The sequence below is a fragment of the Podarcis bocagei genome (assembly GCF_964188305.1).
Source record: "Podarcis bocagei genome assembly, chromosome: 1".
Classification (NCBI taxonomy): domain Eukaryota; kingdom Metazoa; phylum Chordata; class Lepidosauria; order Squamata; family Lacertidae; genus Podarcis; species Podarcis bocagei.
Window position 1 is genome coordinate 89,861,381 of NC_138125.1, and position 20,091 is coordinate 89,881,471.

Here is a 20,091-nt window from a genome sequence, read left to right on the forward strand (position 1 = left end):
TGAACGAGCCATTGCTTTGGTCCTTGGCATTCAAAGAAATTGCAAAATCTGCAAGGACAAATCAAACACTTCCAGAACATTTTTCCTCCTCCAGGGGCCTCCATTATGATAGAACTTAAAGTACGTCCTCTTGGACTCCTATTCCTAACCACAGTGGTTCTGCACTAGCCATGGGTAGTTAACACTGGCCATTTTACAGCACATCTGCATCTAGTATGATAACATTCCCATTGCCACTTGGCAAAATGATACAAATGACTAGACTATCTCAAGATGAGAGAGCTTGCCACAGGAATAGTTAGGCTGTTTGTATATGGAATCATTGTCATCGGTGGCAGGAGGAACTTGGATACAGATTCCAGATTTGGTCTGTTTCAAGCTCCTAGACTGTGGTGGATGGTACTGTTATCGTGTGCCAATGTAACCAAGTATTCCTCTTGCCTTCAACCTGTTAGAACACACATTCTCTTTATAGATGCTTTTTAAGATGTATATTTGAAAAAAATAGTAGCTTGACTTGCCTCACTGCCCCTCAGAAACCTTTACAACTTTAGTCTAAACAGTCCTGGTCCCTTCAACCATTCCCTCATAGAACTGGTATTCCAAAAGCCTAGCCTTCTTTGTTTCTCTCCTCTGAACCCTAGCCAGTTTGACAGTATTAAAAATAAAGTGCAATTAAGTAGCTTAATCCTTTGAAGGCTATATCCTTTCACCCGTACATCACTGCTTTGATTCACTCAGTGGCCAGTTGTGTCTGATGGCTATTTTAAGTGGTGATGGGCATTTCCAAAGCTATTAGATGTTACCTGTTCCTATACTCAGCAATGGAAAGTTTAGTTGTGCTCCTTTCCCTCCCCTAAATTAAATCCAAACAGTGGAAAACTTCTCTAATCTCAAGGGAAGTAGGAGTTGACTCTGAGACTTTTATAAGACCCAAACAACTAAAATAGACTGGATAATAAAAGTGACTCTTTCTAGCCTAAAAGTGGAGTGGGTCTTTCTTTCTAACTTAACCTTTATCCTAAGGCAGGGTATCCTGTATCCCCAGCAGATGCTTGCCCAAATGTTTCTCACAATTTTCTCGGTAATATCCACTCCACAACAAGAACACACTCCTTGTTTAAACAATTGTAGTAATGGCAAGCTGGATAGGAAGATAGTGAACATGTCCCAACCTGGGGCTCTGAATGGCTGCTTTTGCTTCAAAATAAGAGGGGCCAGCTGAAGCCCATTTTATAAAAAGTTGTGAGTAATGTGACGGGTAGTTTGATCCTTAGAGGCTGGGCTCTGTGTGTTTCATCTGCTGTGCCACATTACAGCTTCAAATTTTTCACAGATCACATTTGTGCTAGAAATCCAGCGAATGACAACTGAAGAGTGATCAGTGCAGACTGACATTGCTTAGAAGTCTCTAACTGCTGGTTCTATAAAGGAGCAGCTAGATGTGATATCAAACAAATGCTTGCCATTGAAAACAGTGCCCCTCTTTCACCAAAATGTTTACATATAGTTTGATGTCATCATACTCAGTTATATCAGCTGCTAGTTCTACTCAAAGTAGACCCACTGAAATTAATGCACATGACTAGGGACTATTAATGCAATGGTCTACTTTGAGTAAAACTTAGTTGGATACAACCCACTGTGCATTCCCCTGCTCTCTCCCATTAGCAGCTGATGATATAGAGCATGGATGAGGGTAAACACAATGCAATGAAGCCACCCCACATATTTCAGTAATCTGAGCACGGGATTGGGGGCTTTTTGGCAATGAACCTGTACTTGGCATTGTAACATTTAGGCCTAAGTGGATTTTAACCTTGGCCGCTGGCTGTGGGAAGAGAAATGCAAAGTGATCTGTAGAAAGATCCAGCAGTAATGTGAAATTGGAGCAAGACATTTCCCCACTTAGAGTGCCTTGAAATGTAGAGCCTTCTGGTACTTGTGCTATCCCTTCAGCTTCAGAAGTGTACGGTTTCTTGCCCAGCACAGATTAACAATTCATCCTCACCTCTGTGCAATTTCTCACCTCCTAAAATAGATGGTTCAGGTCCACTATTGACACGTGTAATAGGGGAGTCTGCCACAGACGTGACAAGTGCACACTTTGGATCCCTCTGTTGACATGTGGAGTTGCATGTACTACAGAGTCACAGGGACTGAAAAAAGAGAGGCACCCACTGACAGAGAGTTAATGACTTCACTAGTACTGTGCAGTAGTGAATTTACATTTTTAAGAAGAAAATAATAGAAGTGGTTTTTAGAATAATTCCATCCTATGATGGCTTATGTTTACATGCAAAGATGTGCAGATAAGTATATGCTATATTGGGGTAGTCAAGGTGTTGAGGCTTAGAGATCTTGCAAGCATGTTGGTTGTGATTTTGGCCATGAGCCATGTTATAATGATGAATGAGGTGCCTCTGTCCCCAGCCAATGCTGATAAGCTACCTCTCAGATAATTGTGAGCGACCCCTTTAAAAGACTTTGTTTATGTTTCTGTCAACAGCAATTCCTCTCACCCATTCAACAGCTGAGGCACTTGGCAGCCCAGCTCTGCAGATCCATCCTTAATCCAAGAACACGTCCCCTCATTTCCTTCATGTCTCCCCTTGCAAGGGTAAAGTGACTGTTACTGAATGGAGGCTGGCCCTGTTTCAGATCAGATTCTCCGGGGCAAGGAGTTTCTTGTTCCTTCTGCAGTTTTACTTTTGCCTTAAACAAATCTTAGAAGGACATTTGCCTTCAAGTATACAAGTCAAAGGTTCAGGAACGAATTCAACATGTGCTAAGGTTATTGCTGCTGTGATGGGCAAATTCCTGGTACTGTAGCTACAATGGGGAGGATAGTTGGTGGGAACTGCTAGGACTAGTTGTGTGAAATGGGCCTGAGAGCCTTTTCTTATACATTTAATGTACGTTGATTTCTTTAACATTTGTCCAGTAAGTGCACATTACTGCTTGGATCCATTTACACACAGGGGATATGTTCTTCTTTCTCAGCCATTGCACTGCTGAAAGACAAGGAACCTGGGGCTTTTATCATTCGAGACAGCCACTCCTTCCGAGGAGCCTATGGATTGGCCATGAAAGTTGCTTCTCCGCCTCCTGGTATTTTGCAACAGAGCAAGAAAGGTATACCCTTCTTTCACTTTTAGTAATCCCTCCCCTCTTCCCCTTAGCCCTAATGGGACACATAAAATGCAGATCACTCTCAACCCTGACAGTATCTGTTCATCTGAAAATGGGATATATTTGGGCCGTTATACCCCTGCCAAGGGGATGCCTGGATGCCAAATTCTGTGCCAGGTATGATATTTCATACTTTCAGTGTTTGTGGCTTATGCTAATAGCAAGCCCATGTTTTCAGAGTAGGCTCCAAATGTTTTGTCTTGTGAGGAAACAGAGATTGAGATTTTGTATCCTATCAAGAGCTTTCCTAAATAGGAACTGAGCTGCAGCATGGGAAATCAGGGCGTGACTGATATGATTAGTTCATTAGAAAACACATTCTTACTCCAGATTGCACATCTATGCCATCTTGTGGCGATAACAACAAAAATTCTGTGTGAAGTCAGGGCCTTGAGTTTTTTCTGCCATAAATAGTGATGCCGATAACCTGCTTTCATTGCTTCATATATGACCATTTCTAGCATGTAGTGTGGAGTAAAAAAAGTCACTATAACTGAGAAGGTACATTGTTATAATTTCCTTTTGCTTGCCAATGAAGGGCAGCATGGTATGAGTTTATGGCCCACCATATCCTAAGTCAGAGTGTTATGACTTGAAAGATGTTTTCAGAACTTGCACTGAAATCCTGATTTGTTCCAACAGGAGATCTCACCAATGAGCTGGTTAGGCACTTCCTGATAGAAACCAGCCCTAAAGGTGTGAAACTAAAAGGATGCCCCAATGAACCAAATTTTGGTAAGTGCCTACTTTAAAAATGAATTAGAAATACTTTGTATAAACCTTTCCTGCCCTCTGCTTTTCATAAATAGAACTGCCTGATCCCATCCCATTCTCTTGTGTTTTATTGAAGATAAATGTTCTGCCCAATTCTGCCCTCTTGTGGAGGCTGTGGTGAAAAAACAACAATATTATATATATTTCGAGGACTTCTGGCACTAGGGAGAAATGGATATAACAGAAACCAAGATGCATAATGATAATTTTATTGATATATGTTTCTTAATAATAACTTATTGTGCTGTCTTGATTTATTAATTTTTTATTATATACAATAAGCTTTTGCAAATTATATATATAGAGAGAGCGTGTCTCATAGAATCAAAAGTAATCTGAGCAACAGGTTTCAGAATTTGACCCTGGACATTCAGGTATTTAGACAGCTATGTATCCAATTCATTTGGTGCATTGTATAGAAATCACTGAGGGTAAACATAGCATCACATCGGAATGCAGCAGCAGAAACTGAGTGCCACCAAATTGCACCATTGGGTATCTTTAACTTTTGTCATGTTTCCCTGTTCTCTTGCCCAGGTTGCTTGTCAGCTCTCGTGTACCAGCACTCCATCATGCCTCTGGCCTTGCCCTGCAAGCTGGTCATTCCCGATCGAGGTAAAGACATGTACATAGAGTGGAAAGCACTTGTGGGCAGATGCACTTGTGGGCATCAGGAGCAGAGTACATGGAGAGAACACCACCGTTTATTCATCAGGAGTGTGTGTGTGTGTTCAAAAGCTCTCAAAAGAAGAGTCACTTTTTTGTATTCCTGGTTTGATACAAACAACCAAATTAGAAGTTCTAGAACCTTTCCCTGCAGACCCACCTGCCTTAAGAGTTTTAGGGTTGAAATGCTGTATGTCTGAAGACAGGAGCCCTGAATCAGATGATTACAGGAGTCATAAATGCACAACGTACATGAAGGGAGCAGGAGAATGCTTATATTTAATAAATAAAAGTGTTTACTTGGGGGCAGCCATTCTTTTGCTGTAAAATCCCCCCTGAGAGAAATGGAATATCCTCAAGTTCAGTTGCGCCCTGTGGGACTTGCTCCCCATATCTATTCAAAAGTTTGTAATGGTAAGAACCCACTGCACAGTAGATGCTTGCACTGTGTGTGTGGCTGGAAGACTCTCTGGAGCTTTGGAAAAGGATTTTTTAAATGGGGAGGGGGTGGAGGCAACACTGGAAACCTTGGTCTATCTAATAAAGGGATCTGCCATATTGCAGATGTTAAAGTGGACTCATGATGTGATACAGATCAAATCAGGTTAGTCCACTGTGAAATCCAAGTCGTTGTCCCCCGCCATCCCTAGGCTTACACTGAGGGAGCAGGAGAAAAGAGAATGTTCAATTTTATAAAGGATAAGGAATCATAAGGACCTTGCATAAACATAACAAATTCTGTCGCCAACATGTTTCACTGAAAGCAATTTAGGTAGCAGTGAGATTAGCGAGCAACAGCACTGTATTTATCTCTGTTGGTGTGTGATTGTCCTCTGGGAGTCATGCAGAGGGACAGACTCTGTAAAAGGCACTGACTGTATGTTCATTTTTCATGAATTCAAGATAATCCTTCCTGCTTTAATTTAGTTTACTTTTAATGGCTACCTTCTGCTGGTTCTGTTTACAAAAATATGAAGATGAGAGAGAATCTTTTCTCCATACATAAAAATGTATTGCTAGAATTGTTAAGGGGAAGTCAACCTGTGCCCCTTGTGACACCAGTTGTGGGTACAGCAAGGTAACATGAATGTGTTAAATGGACTTGAAAGAGCTCTTGCCGATGGCCAAAAACTTCCCTTCCTTTTTTATTTTATTTTTAAGATCCCATGGATGAAACAAAAGAGACAACCACATCAAGCAACTCAGCAACAGACTTGCTCAAACAGGGAGCAGGTGAGTAGCTCAGATAGAAAGGGGAAACATTTCAACCAGTTTGGAACCCTTTTACTGAAATGAAACCTCCCCAACCTTCTCTGGGAATAAAGCCCCGTTGAATACAGTCTCTGGAATTTACTGAGCAGCACTGCATGAAAATATTTAAAAATATTATTTCTACTTAACTTGGTAGTACTCAGAGCAAGCTCTGTACGCACATACATGGCCCTATTGTTCCTTCATCATACATTTTAAGCCCTGCAGTTCCTTGTACCTGGAGCAGTGCAAAACTGATAACGTTTTTGCCTCAGCATTACAGGTAAACTGTGAGCATTCATAATTGCATAATGTTTTAAGGTCTTGTAGCGTGCTATTGTAATTTCACTGTACTTTTAAAATATTTAATTTAAAATTTTAAAATTTGCTTTTGAAATTTTAGTTTAAAACAGTTTTGCTAGGTTTTTCTTGCCAGCTTTAACTATCAGTCAAGTTCTTCGTACAATATCACAGAGATGCTAGCAAGCATCTATGACTAGCTATCAGTTGCCTGGGCAAAACTAAACTCAGCTTTCTATAATTTTCCTGTTTTTGTTTTGTTCTTGTTATCATATGAAAACAAAGCAATTGTCCCTAGTGTTATTAGAAGATTTTGTTAGCGCACACAGTGTTGATATTATCTGCTCATTTTGACCAGTGGAAGCCTTGCGTGGAAATTAGCCATCAGGAGAAAAGCTCTGACTAGCTTATTTCTTTCCAAGATTACAGTGGTCCCAGCAAGATAAGGAACTGGAATAAAGATTGTGGGCAATGAAAAGGTTCATGGTAGGCTTGGCTAAGCCATGGGTCTCCAGATCTTGTCAAACTTCAGTTCCCACCAGCCACAGCCAGCAATTTGCCAGTCATCAGTGAAGGTTGTAGTTGAACAATTGGTCCATGGCATTTGAAAGTGGCCAGTGGGGGTATTGCTGGAGTGTGCAGATAAAGTTGATTTGGTGCAACCCTGCACACAGCTAGGCTGCTTAAACTGGTCTATGTGCAACTTTGCAGCTTCTGAGATAAACAGCACTTGGATATTGCATAAATTGGGGGAATTATACTGCTTATTGATGTAGCTTAATCACTTCTCAACTTTTGATTGTGGTTTCTGCCATTGGGAGCAACAGACTCTAGGCTCTCCGATTACTGAAATGGTAAACTTGTTTGACTTCTTGCAAAAAGTCAGTCAGATACAGATCCACATGCCCTAGCATAGTCCACAGTCATTGGGGAAAGCTCTTATGAGCAGGCAGCAAATAGACTGCAAATATAAGTTATCCTCATTATAGTCCAGGCAGCAGCAGGATTAAGCCTGCTTTAGCCTTTGTGTATCCTGCATTGTGCCATCCCACTGATGTGTGTGCTACTGTTTTTTCCCCCCTCCAGCCTGCAATGTGCTCTTTATCAACTCGGTGGAGATGGAATCATTAACAGGGCCACAGGCCATTGCCAAAGCTATCACTGAGACGCTGGCCGCTGACACCCCACCATCTGCTACTATTGTCCACTTCAAAGTCTCAACGCAAGGAATCACCTTAACAGACAACCAGAGGAAGTAAGAGCCAAATATAGTCTGGGACTCAGGATGATCTGTGGGCTTCGAAATGAAGACTGTCTTTTCACACCCATTATCTGGTTGTGTTAGTAAGAAGTTCCCCAAGTTACTCTCTGCTTCACAAATAAGGCCCTCCGCAGTGGCAATGGTATAATAACCCATTTCAAACTTCTGTTTGGTCATAATTGGCTAGTAGGCATCAAGTAAAGCTCAGGATATTTTGCATTTAATACATCCCTGCTGGCCAGTGTTCCATTAGCCTTGTAAATGACTGATGCAGAGCTCATGTAATAGGATGGTACTGATTACCTTGGGGTTGTTTGGCCATTTGTATGGATGGGCCCAGCAGCATTCATCCACTATCATTTCTTTTAACTATGTCACTTACTCATGTTCATATTTCTGTTTCAGGCTGTTCTTCAGACGACATTACCCCATCATCAGTGTCACCTTCTGTGATGTGGACCCACAGGAGAGAAAGTAAGTGGCAGGGCTTTCGTTTTATTGTGATTAAAGAGACTCAAATCAAAAAAGTACTCATAGGCAGATATATCATAGCAAAGATGGGGTGGGGAAAATGACTTTCTGTTTTCTATCCCACGTTATTTATTTATTTAAAGACTTTTACTGTTACTTTCCAGTGTAAGCTTGCAAGGTGCCTGATAAGAAGCAGCTAAAACTCAACATTTGAGCAGTATTTTTTTTATAAAAAAACAACAACGGTGAAAAGAGCAATAAACCAGAGAAGGCAAGAGTAAAATACACCATCCATTAAAGTTCAAGAGCCTGGCTCTGAAAATCTAGCAGGATAGGCACCAGCTGAGTATCACTAAAGAAAGAAGAAAAAGCCCTGTCACCTCTGCATGTAACTGTACCTTGAACAGTGCCTGGTTTGCATATCTTAAGGAACAGGTAGTTTCACAGAACAGGATCATATCCATAAAGGAACTCCTAATTTATATCAGACTAAGAACCTTTTTAAGGAGCACTAACCCATAGCTGAACGAAGCGAAATATAGGAGATGGCAGAACCCTTCATTCCCTTGCTTTGCTTCTCAGAAAATCCAAAGTTCTTGCAGACTCCATTTTCCCCATAGAAGTCTATAATTGTAGAGTTGGGACCATGAGGGTCATCCAGTCCAACCCCCTGCAATAAGGAATCTTTTAAACCCATGACCCTGAGAGTAAGAGTCTCATGCTCTACTCACTGACAGCAGAAATCTATGTAATTAAACTTCTGTTCTTCTGTGACACTGCAGCAAGGTGGGCTTCCTTAATTTCCAAAACACAGGTAATTGTCAATAGTAGGTGAGATTTCCAGGTGCCTCACACACTTGATTATCCTTTATAAGGAACTACGTGAGGAGCAAAGGTGACAAACTGAACTTTGGTGAACCATTTGCTTTAGACAGTAGGGAAGCATCTGGGAACACAGAAAGCTGCCTTATACCAAGTCCAAATATTGGTCCAACTAGGTCAGGATTGTCTATGCTGACTGGCAACTGCAGGGCTTCAGACAGGGGGCATTCCCATCCCTACCTGGGATGCCAGGGATTGGATTTGGGATCTTTTGCATGTGAAGCAGATGCTGTACCATTTAGCTATATCATATCCCTGCTAGTTTCAGGGGCTTTGATTGGCATAAATATTTTGACATGAGATTCCAGAAGACTGACTAGAAGGGCCTGCAAAAATCACACTGTAGCCCATTGTTGTTTATGAAAGCTGTTCAATAGTGGAGGCACTGGAGCAGCATATTGGGCTTGTATTTCAGAGACATTTTCCCAACAGCTCATAATTTCAGCACTTTTGAAGATCTTAATATATTCTGGCAACAGACCGTTTCTCAGAAGAAGGAGGGGATAAGGAAGAGGGGTTTCTCATAATAGTAGGAGGTAGATGGAGCCCACGCCCCTTTCTTGGCTGTACTTATTTGTTACTTTAAACAGGGAAGAAAGGGGTCAAGTGATTAGCCACCAATTCAGTCAAAGTGTTACTTTACCAGTCTTCCCTACCCCCATACCCCACTTTAATTACTCCACTATACAGGTTGGACCTTAGTATTATTGTGGATTCCTGCCCTAGTGAAAATTAACCAAAGGCTGTTCTTATCTCCTCAGGTGGACTAAGTCAGACAGTGGTGGTGCTGCAAAGTAAGTCTTGTTTTTCAACTTCAGGTTCAGTGTTAGACCATTACAAAGGACAGAGGCCCTTCTGATAGTGGCTAGATTCTCCAAAGCTTACAGACATGTATGAATGGTTCTTTGGCCTAATTTATCTTGGATCAAAGTGGTTCACATAACTGAGAGGAGTGATCAGATGGAGAGTTGGTCTGAACTTCCATATTGGTCCTAACTTTGAGGTCCAAAAGGCTTTAAAGCAGAAACCATCAGACCAAGAGAGATGTAATAGGCCCAATCTGTTTCCAGAAAATGTTTTTCTTTTAGGCAAAGGGGCCAGCTTGGCTTTTATGTTATGCGAGTGTTGAATTTCCCCATCGTTCCCATGAAGTGTTATGACTCCAGCAAAGCCCATTCTTAGCCACAAAAACAGCACAGATAATACACACCAGCCCACATGGCCCTTGATTCCCAAAGGAGGGGTGTGCCACTGCCATACCAAGTCATCTTTGACTTCTCCAGACAACCATCAGGGAATGTAGCACAAGGTGCTTAAAGTCCTTGAGGAATGGCAGTCTATCCTACCAATGGCCAACTCACTTAGGGACTGTTGCCTGTGTCTAGCTTATCTAAACTCACACTGGAGAGTTCACTACTTCATGTTGAGGTCACATTTCACATGATCCCAAAGGGGGTGGAGGGCAGGAGACAGAACAAGAGTCTGAAAAAGACTCTTGCCATCCCAAACTCAAATGCAAAAACTTCTTTTTTTCTAACCTCCCAAGTTTTGCCATTTTAGAATCATAGAGTTGGGATAGACCACAAGGGCCATCGAGTCCAACCCCCTGCCAAGTAGGAAACACCACCAGAGCACTCCTGACATATGGTTGTCAAGCCTCTGCTTAAAGACCTCCAAAGTAGGAGACTCCACCACACTCCTTGGCAGCAAATTCCACTGTCGAACAGCTCTTACTGTCAGGAAGTTCTTCCTAATGTTTAGGTGGAATCTTCTTTCTTGTAGTTTGGATCCATTGCTCCGTGTCCGCTTCTCTGGAGCAGCAGAAAACAACCTTTCTCCCTCCTCTATATGACATCCTTTTATATATTTGAACATGGCTATCATATCACCCCTTAACCTCCTCTTCTCCAGGCTAAACATGCCCAGCTCCCTTAGCCGTTCCTCATAAGGCATCGTTTCCAGGCCTTTGACCATTTTGGTTGCCCTCCTCTGGACACGTTCCAGTTTGTCAGTGTCCCTCTTGAACTGTGGTGCCCAGAACTGGACACAGTACTCCAGGTGAGGTCTGACCAGAGCAGAATACAGTGGCACTATTACTTCCCTTGATCTAGATGCTATACTCCTATTGATGCAGCCCAGAATTGCATTGGCTTTTTTAGCTGCCGTGTCACACTGTTGGCTCATGTCAAGTTTGTGGTCAACCAAGACTCCTAGATCCTTTTCACATGTACTGCTCTCAAGCCAGGTGTCACCCATCTTGTATTTGTGCCTCTCATTTTTTTTGCCCAAGTGCAATACTTTGCATTTCTCCCTGTTAAAGTTCATCTTGTTTTTTTGGCCCAGTTCTCTAATCTGTCAAGGTCGTTTTGAAGTGTGATCCTGTCCTCTGGGGTGTTAGCTACCCCTCCCAGTTTGGTGTCATCTGCAAATTTGATCAGGATGCCCTTGAGTCCATCATCCAAGTCGTTGATAAAGATGTTGAATAAGACCGGGCCCAAGACAGAACCCTGTGGCACCCCCACTAGTCACTCTTCTCCAGGATGAAGAGGAATCATTGATGAGCACCCTTTGGGTTCGGTCAGTCAGCCAGTTACAAATCCACTGAGTGGTAGCATAGTCAAGACCGCATTTTACCAGCTTCTTTACAAGGATATCATGGGGCACCTTGTCGAATGCCTTGCTGAAATCAAGGTAGGATACATCCACTGGGTTCCCCTCATCTACCAGGCTTGTAATTCTGTCAAAAAACAAGATCAGGTTAGTCTGACATGACTTATTTTTCAGAAATCCATGCTGACTATTGGTGATCACAGCATTCCTTTCTAGGTGCTCACAGACTGTTTGCTTAATGATCTGCTCCAGAATCTTCCCTGGTATTGATGTCAGACTGACTGGGCGATAATTATTTGGGCCCTCTCTTTTCCCCTTTTTGAAAATAGGGACAACATTTGCCCTCCTCTAGTCTGCCGGGACTTCGCCTGTTCTCCAGGAATTCTCAAAGATGACTGCCAGTGGATCACATCTGCCAGTTCTTTTAATACTCTTGGATGCAGTTCATCTGGCCCTGGAGACTTGAATACATCTAAACTAGCCATCTAAACTTTTGTTTAGCAAAAGAAAAAGGACTAAAAAATGCAGTAGAAAAATGCAATCAGAGTAATAATTTGTTATAATAAACAATGGAGAAAGAGTTTTGTACTATAGATATGATACTAGCCCATACACAATGAGAGATTTATTGAATATGATCCTTTTACTTCTACTAGGGGAGAAAAATCCTATTAAAAGCCAAGCTGTGTGACCAATTTGAGCTACTTCCTCTCTCTGGTCGTGTTTTCCGTTCTCCTCCTGATACTGCCTCTAGCTGAGTAGCATGGAGCGAGCTCTGGGGCTTATGGGCCCCACTAATTTTAGGCACTGTCTGTAGCAAGGGGTGTTTTTATTAGAATCTCCAGCTGTCTGGATTTTTCTTTCTCTAATTAGAAATGACAGGAGGAGGATCACATTTTGTTCCATTTTGTTTCATCTAGTATTTATAAATTTCCTTTTGAAAGTTGAAATTGAAATTAAAAACAAACAAACAAACAAACCCAAAACATGTTGTTCTTACTGAGATAATGAAGCTACAGCAGTTGAAATCCACATCCTTTCTCCAAAGGCCACACCTCCCCACCTCCAATTCCATGTGATACATGTCTCAAGTTCCACTGGTAGAAGATTGAATATTTATATAGCTTATCTGATAACACCAGTATGCAATCTCTGCTCCACAAATAGCTGTGGTTATTCATGTCTGCCCTAGCTTACACCTCTCTCTCTCTCTCTCTCTCTCTCTCTCTCTCTCTCTCTCCTCCCATTCTTTTCTTTGTCATCTCTGCAGACTCTTTGGCTTTGTGGCCAGGAAACAAGGCAGTACAACAGACAACGTCTGCCACCTCTTTGCTGAGCTGGACCCCGACCAACCAGCTGCCGCCATTGTCAACTTTGTCTCCAGGGTCATGCTCGGCTCCTCTCAGAAGAGATGAACTGATGCCTTCCCCCTGAAGGGGGCTTCTTGCCCTTGAATTTTGAAGAAGGACTTGGAGTTGTTCCGAGAAGGAGTGCGAGGAAGTGCGTTGCAAAAGAGGGAAGTGAACCAATTTTAGGGGGCGGGGGGAGAGAGGGAGAGTGGGGGAAGGTCTGAATTGCTGAAAAGCCCAAACCAAGCAAACGTACGTACATAGTAGAAACCAAGGAACCGACATCGTCGCCTTTCCCTGCCAAGTTCAAGAGGTGGAGACAATTTTGGCTTTTTGGATCAGCATGAAATCAGAGAATTCAGCCCCACAGGCCAAAGCACGGATCTTATTTACCTTTGTGGGGTAGGACTATATAGTAGTTGCTTGTTTAGAAAATAAGGCAAACTTTTAAAAAATCATGAATACGTGAGCTGCAGGAATCACATTGAGAGACATGCCGAACAAGCAATCATTGGTACCCATTTCTGAAAGTAATTGCTCCCAACTCTTCAACTGCTGAATGTATGGAGCGTGTGTGTGTGTGTGCCTGTGTGTGCGCATTTGTGTAGTGTGCACCAGTTGCAATACATATCTGTGGAAATCTGCAGTGTTAAGATGATGTAATGGTTATTCAGAACGGTTGACCCCTGCATTCTCCCCCTCCTCTAGGAACATTGGCCTCCATTACTCTAGCTGGAGGAGAAGCCTCATGAGCAGTAGCGCCTGATCTACTACAGAGGCAGGAAGTCCACACCTCATACATGTGCACAGTGCATGTGCACACATAATTTGTATACCAGAGTTGCAGGGAGTATTCCCCTAGCTAAGTTTAAGGAGCATGCTAGCCACATCATAATTATATCTTCTGGTTTCTATGCAATGAGACCCATGGTAGGTCATTTGAACAGGGAATCTGTCCCATGATCCCCTTGCCCCTAAAAAAATTAAATACCAGCAGTTTGGGAATGCCATTCCTTTCCTGTCCAGGCTTACCGCTTCTCGGTAGGCATGCACGTCATTTTGTATCTTGCATGGAAATTATTCAATTGCGCAAAGGCAAGATGAATGATCCAGTAATGGGGAGAGGGGGATCTTGTTTTGAAGCCACTAGGAATAATGATGTAAGGAGAGCCAACTTGGTGTGAGCTTTGGCTTAAGCACAGCCATAGTTGATTAATCTGTATCCATTTGAGCTCAACAATTAATATGTAGCAAAATTCATAATTTTGCCTCTTCAGGCTTTGTGTTTGCTTCTGGAGGCATCAGATCTTGCACCGACACACTAGTTGACACTTGGCAGTGTTGTCCTCAACTGACATTTGTTGTGGAAAGGGAGGCAGTTTCTACCTTGCAAATCTTTTTTGTGCAGAGCCGCTACATATCCATTTTCACAGTGAATGAGGTAGTATTGTAGCAGCAGCCACAGAGGAACTACGTATTTTTCTGCCAACATCACAAATTAGTCTTTTTACTAGCATGACTTCTGTCACTCCTAATGGGGGGCCTGCAGAAGTGCTGCCTATTAACTAATGGCTCTGGGTATCTTTGTCAAGGAAAGGTTGACTTGTCAGGAGACGTCTGCTTTGTTGTGGAAGTATCCTTCTGTTGTGTAGGGTTCTCACATTATCTGCACTGGCAAATCCCAGACATGAACACTTGTGCTGAATGGACAAAGAGATGTTCCCATGTGTCAAATCCTATGGGTTTATTCTTCAACCTCTACTTAGACTAGAGTCAAGGCCCTGCTGAAAGCAAGTTACTTTTGGCTTGCTGTGTCAGCTGGTCCAACGGGGATTGGTCAAAGACTTATGAAGAGACTAGCATGCATGACAACAACTTGAGTCAACAGATAAGGAGCATGTGGGCAGTAAGCCCTTCACACCCTCCTCTGTTGATAACACGCAACAGGACTCATAACACACAGTATGGATTGGGTTGGGCTGAGACCTCCCATTTAAACCAATGGATGAAAAGTCTGTTCCCCTAAAATGCCATATGGGTTCCTGAATTAGCAGGGGAAGATCTTTAGAGACAGGGTGTGTGTTGATGAAGCACTTCAGCATGAAGCCATGCAACATTCACTAAAAAGTCAAAATACAAACTCCAAGTCATGCAGTCACCTAAATTCCCCTAGAGAGTGTGGCTCTCTCATTGCCTTGATATAATATATATATGTATGTATGTATGTAAGTATGTATGAAATATACTGACGAAATAATGTAAGCTAATCAAAAAAATTTAAAGTGAAATTTACACAAAAAGTATTTATTTTTGCCATATTGCTTTTATCTATCTTTTACCTCCTCTGATATTTTCATCTTCCTACATTCCCCCCTCCTCCCTGTCCATGTTATAGACTCTTGTATGTATAACTTAGTACAAAGTGCTTATTTGGTTAGTATTATTGACATGGGCAAGATTTCAAAAGATGTCCATCCCTCTCCACCCCAGCCCCATAAGAGCAATGTATTTTGATATCATGCCACAGGGCAGTGCAACAATACAGCCTTTCTCATCCCCACCTCCTCATTTTTAGAAATGAGCAAGTGAGCATGTATAAATTTTGTACTTCGTTGCTGAGTGACACAAAGGTTAGAGGTGTGCGTATGTGTGAAAGTGTGTGAAGAGAGACTTATTTCTGGATACTGTATAAAGCATGAGTTTTGCATCCAAGGACTGTTGTCGAGATGGTTCCTTGGATGGAGTGGGAGCATCAGTTGTTGGTGTCATCGTCCAGACTCTGCCCCACCCGCATCCAGATGGGATGCCAGAGACTGCGATAGCTTATTCTCTTCTAGGTTACAAATATTTCCTCCTTCTGCAAAATTCAAGCAAGATGATTCCCCCTCCCTCACCTGCAACTGTCTCACCCTGCCATTAACCAATTAGAGAAACACTGTGTCTATAGATATATATATAAATATTATAAATATATATATTTTTTGAAAGTCTCTATTTTTCAGACTTCATTTTTTCACTGCTTTCAAAAAATTAAAATTTGCAATCTCACCCTTCCCCTTCATCATTTGCTGTCTTGCCACAGAGAGCGGTATTGAAATTTTATGGTTCATTATTGTTTTGCCATTCAAAGGAAGTGACCTTGATATAAGGCTTCTGTGGTCACATATATATCATCATGGCGAGCACACGCATGTCAGAATACCTGCTTCCAGCCATGACCTGCTCACTGCTCCTTTACTAACTCACTAGCTGAAGATGGAAAGTTTAAAGATCCCTATGTGTTTGGGCCATACTTGCTGACTATGGCTTTATTTTAAAAGGCAGAGCTAATCACATTATGTAACTTGTTGCTTTTCCAGCTTGCATTCAAGACAAAAGCTGCATTTTAGGAGTAACTGTTGTATTTATCAACCACAGTTTTTTCCATAGATCAGGTCCCCAGCTCCTCCAGGGTGGCTCTCGATCCGGAGCTAACCAAGTGCTTGTGAAAAAGAGCACAAAGAGGCACAAGAAGTTGCTAGAAGAAATGAGAGTTCCCCCAGAGCCAATAATTTCTGTGTATATCTTGATTGGGTTAGTGGAGTATGATTTTTATCTGCCCTTCCTTCCTTTCCCTCAACTTGCAGTGTGCCTCTCTATTTGTGCTAAGAACCATAGAGCAGGGATCAAAAGGAGACCAATCTCGATGGAAACCTCTGGTCCATTCTTATGGACTGCCAGTGCCAACCCAGGAAGGAACATCCTGGCATATGTGAGGAGAAGGCAACCAGTTTTCGAAATACTCTCACAACTTCAGAGGCAACAGATTGTCTCCTTCTCTGCAATCTCTGCCTTGTGGGGCTATTTGCGTCTGCCATGTTCTTTATCCATTGATCTCCCCGCACCCAGCCACTTGCCCAGGATGTAAGTGAGCTGCTCACTAGGTGAGTCATCCTTGGGTTGGTTTGTTGGTGTTAATTTGCCTCAGCCACAGTTTCTTCATAGGCTTAAGGAGGCTGTTTGTGGCACTGGAGAGAGCGAGTCCCTGTTCTAAACTGGTTTAGTTGCTTTCTGCCAAACTCCCAAGTGCTGGAGGAGCTGCTGCAATCCCCGAAAAAAACTTGTGCCATTTATTGAATGTCTTTTAAAGAGCACAAGAGAAGATAATTCCATCTGAAACTCACCAAATCATTTCCAATGCCTGGGACTGATGTCTAATGTAACACCCCCCCCCATGTATGCAATGTAGTAATAACTCTACCCTTTCAATAGAAGGTGTTATATTTTATACACATGCACACAAACACCCTCCTCCGTACACAAAGAACTGCATAATCTTGCCAAAGATACCTGTTTGAAATGCACTTTCCTCTTCCTGTTGGCTGTACATTTCTTGAATGTGCCTCTTTTCCTCTCTTTAGTTTTTCTTTCTTTGTTTTAAAATCGTGTTTACTAGTGACTTTTGTTCATTATGTTTTTCTCTAGCAAATTTGTGAAACTCAACTCACCCTTCCACCAGCTGGGTGGTGATAACTAATTTGATATATAACTTGAGATTTGAGGAAGGTTACTGAGCAGTGGAACAGCCAAAGTAAGATGTAGAAGAGAACAGGAGCAAAGCCATTCAGATACCCTCATGTCCAGTTCCTTAAATGTTATAAAAATCCCAAATTTATCCCTAAAGCTCCTGCAGTTGCTTGCTTTAAATACAACTTCAAATAAGTAATCATTTTAAAATAAGTAATCCCTTCCCAATGCCTGTGAAAGAAATTTAAAGTAAACAGCATTAGAGACAGTACTGTCTCTTTTTGTCTCTATGTAGCTGACATACAACAGACAAAGATGTTTAATATTTTGCAGCAACAAATATTATTTGACATCCAGCTCAATATAGCTGTGAGGATTAATGACCTAATATATCTCTGCAATATGGCAAACGGAACGGCTGCACTGCTACTCTACATGGAGCATTGAGCTAGCATTGTAGTTTTGCTAAATCTTTCTTGTAGCATAAGAAAGTCATAAGGCCAGAGTCATAAGGACCATACTAGACCAATACCCAAAAGAAACCAATGACCTGTGCTCAGTAATTGGAACTGGATGTATTGGAGAAACATTTAAAGGCCACAGGCCCAATATATTACTATATTCTGGCAACCATCAATTTATTAATCTGTTCGTGGATGACTCACAACACGTTATTCAAGTTGAGTCTGTTCTGATTAAGCCAAGAAGTTCAGTTAAAAATTAAAAGGGATAAAGCCATCACTTTGTGAGGCCATGTGAGGAATAAACTCCCAGGTTTATACATGGACATAATAGCTTCTGTCATACTAAGGCAATGAAGACTAGCATCTCATATTGCAGCCCCCTTGTAGACCCATTTTAGAAGTTGTTCCATAATTTGTCATCATAGTGTTTGTACAGCATTTTCATCAGCATTCTCACCCACATAAAAAAACAAAACCCTTGTTCAACATGGCCCCTCATTCACCCATTGCCCAGTAATGGCAACCTGGCAGCATACCCACAAAGCTCCTGTGGTTCTCCAAATATATCATTAGCCAATGCCATCCAATATATACCTGAATTTGGGGCTAAAGAAAAGCAGCATGTATAGGGTTATTAATAAAAGCAACAAAGAAAGACTCCTGAAACGACACCGGTATATTGAGCTCCACATTTTACTCCTAACCATATTCCTTGGAAATGTCCCATTACAATCATGTGGTCCTACAAGTGATGGGTTTAGGATTGGGATGCTGGTTTCTGTTGCAAGTAGGTACTTTTTCAAAAAGCAGCATAAAATTACTCAACTCTGGAGGATGCCCTTTGATCTCCAGTAGTCAATTCCCATTTTTTAAAGTAGGTCTACAGGAGGTGAGCGGCATAGCTCCAAAATCAGTTTCAGATTTAAAACCAAATGGTCCAAATCTAACAGTGTTTACTAGGAAGTACATCCCATTCAAGTCAATGACATCTACTCTCAAGTTAAGAGGGCAGTTCTATGCAGAAGTCAATTCCACTGAAGACAATAGAACTTATAGACAATGGTTATAGGGTTGCAGCTGCTAGAAGCAGGGCGATCCAGACTTTAAAACTGCAGTTCAGACTATTTGCTGTTTTATGACTACCATGGTTAATGTTGTTACAGCATCCTTTATCAGTATTAATGACCTTTTAAAGCAACTTTTTGTTTCTTCTTGCATCCCCTCCCATTTTTTAAGCACACACCAAACATGCAAATGCCTACACAAAGAGGAGTAATTGGGAAGGGAAACAAGCCACATGCCAGAATTAACTCACTTTTTATGTATTTATACAGACAGAATTATCCTTTATATTTTGTATCTTTGTGCCCATACCTTTTGTCACTTCTCTAAGAGACGCCTCTGCATCACCCATGGTTCACGTGTGAATGGACCATGCACAACTAAGCTTTCCTTTCCCTTTGTACAGCTATCTTGACTCATTGCAGTTCCTTGTATGGCTTTATAAATGATAAGATTTTAAACAAAATCAATTATATGAAATATACTGTTGCTTGAAAATGCCCAGCTTGGTGTCTGGATTGCTGGAATTGTATCTCAAAACTTTAAGGGAGCAAAGGAATAAAGACTCTCTACTTTTTGCACAGGGAAATCATGATGGTGGCTGTATTCACTCCTGCTCCCTTGCACTCTCACACCGAAGAGTTTGCACACTGCAAAAGAATAATAGAAAATGGTCCCAGCCAGTTCTAGAGTTGCTCCTGAATTTCACTCAAAGAGAAATTTGAGGTGAATGTAGCCATTCTTGCTTGCTCCTTTTGCCAAACCCCCCCGGAGAATTTTGAAGAAAAACTGAAATGATTGCACAAAGACCAGTAGCAGTTTCCACTCATTATCACCTGTTTAGGTAAATGTGGACCTCTCCTACAGCAGCCCAGCCTCTGCAACAAAAAGTTGGGCCAGAGAGCAGGAGGAGCTTTCTAGTGGAGCACCTTGCATGTACCTGTTTGGAAGGACACAAGGGTCACTGTGTCCACAGAATCCTTTTCTTCACCCTGCAGTGGTTTTTCTAGAATTCCCAATGCATGCAAATGCATAAAGAAGGTTGCATCACATCAGGCATTGGGTATGATACAGAAATTGGGGAATCTATCTATCTATATGGTTAAAAAGGTAAAGGACCCCTGACAGTTAAGTCCAGTCACAGACGACTCTGGGGTTGCGGTGCTCATCTCGCTTTACAGACCGAGGGAGCCAACATTTGTCCACAGACAGTTTTTCTGGGTCATGTGGCCAGCATGACTAAGCTGCTTCTGGCAAAACCAGAGTAGTGCATGGAAATGCTGTTTACCTTCCCGCCAGAGCG

The 20,091-nt window shown here is 41.9% G+C and overlaps 1 protein-coding gene across 21 annotated transcripts in view; it reads left to right on the forward strand.

The window, feature by feature from the left end:
* The window catches only part of TNS1 (tensin 1), a 325,194-nt gene extending 305,817 nt beyond the window's left edge, over positions 1-19,377 (forward strand). For all 21 annotated transcript variants that reach the window (XM_081196831.1, XM_081196846.1, XM_081196849.1 and 18 more), the window contains 8 exons: positions 3,004-3,135; positions 3,835-3,927; positions 4,504-4,581; positions 5,794-5,865; positions 7,270-7,438; positions 7,850-7,918; positions 9,559-9,591; positions 12,678-19,377. In XM_081196831.1, the coding sequence (XP_081052957.1) occupies positions 3,004-3,135; positions 3,835-3,927; positions 4,504-4,581; positions 5,794-5,865; positions 7,270-7,438; positions 7,850-7,918; positions 9,559-9,591; positions 12,678-12,822 (791 nt within the window). In that variant the 3' untranslated portion in view covers positions 12,823-19,377. The remainder of the gene's footprint in view (positions 1-3,003; positions 3,136-3,834; positions 3,928-4,503; positions 4,582-5,793; positions 5,866-7,269; positions 7,439-7,849; positions 7,919-9,558; positions 9,592-12,677) is intronic.
* The last annotated feature ends 714 nt before the right edge of the window (positions 19,378-20,091 follow it).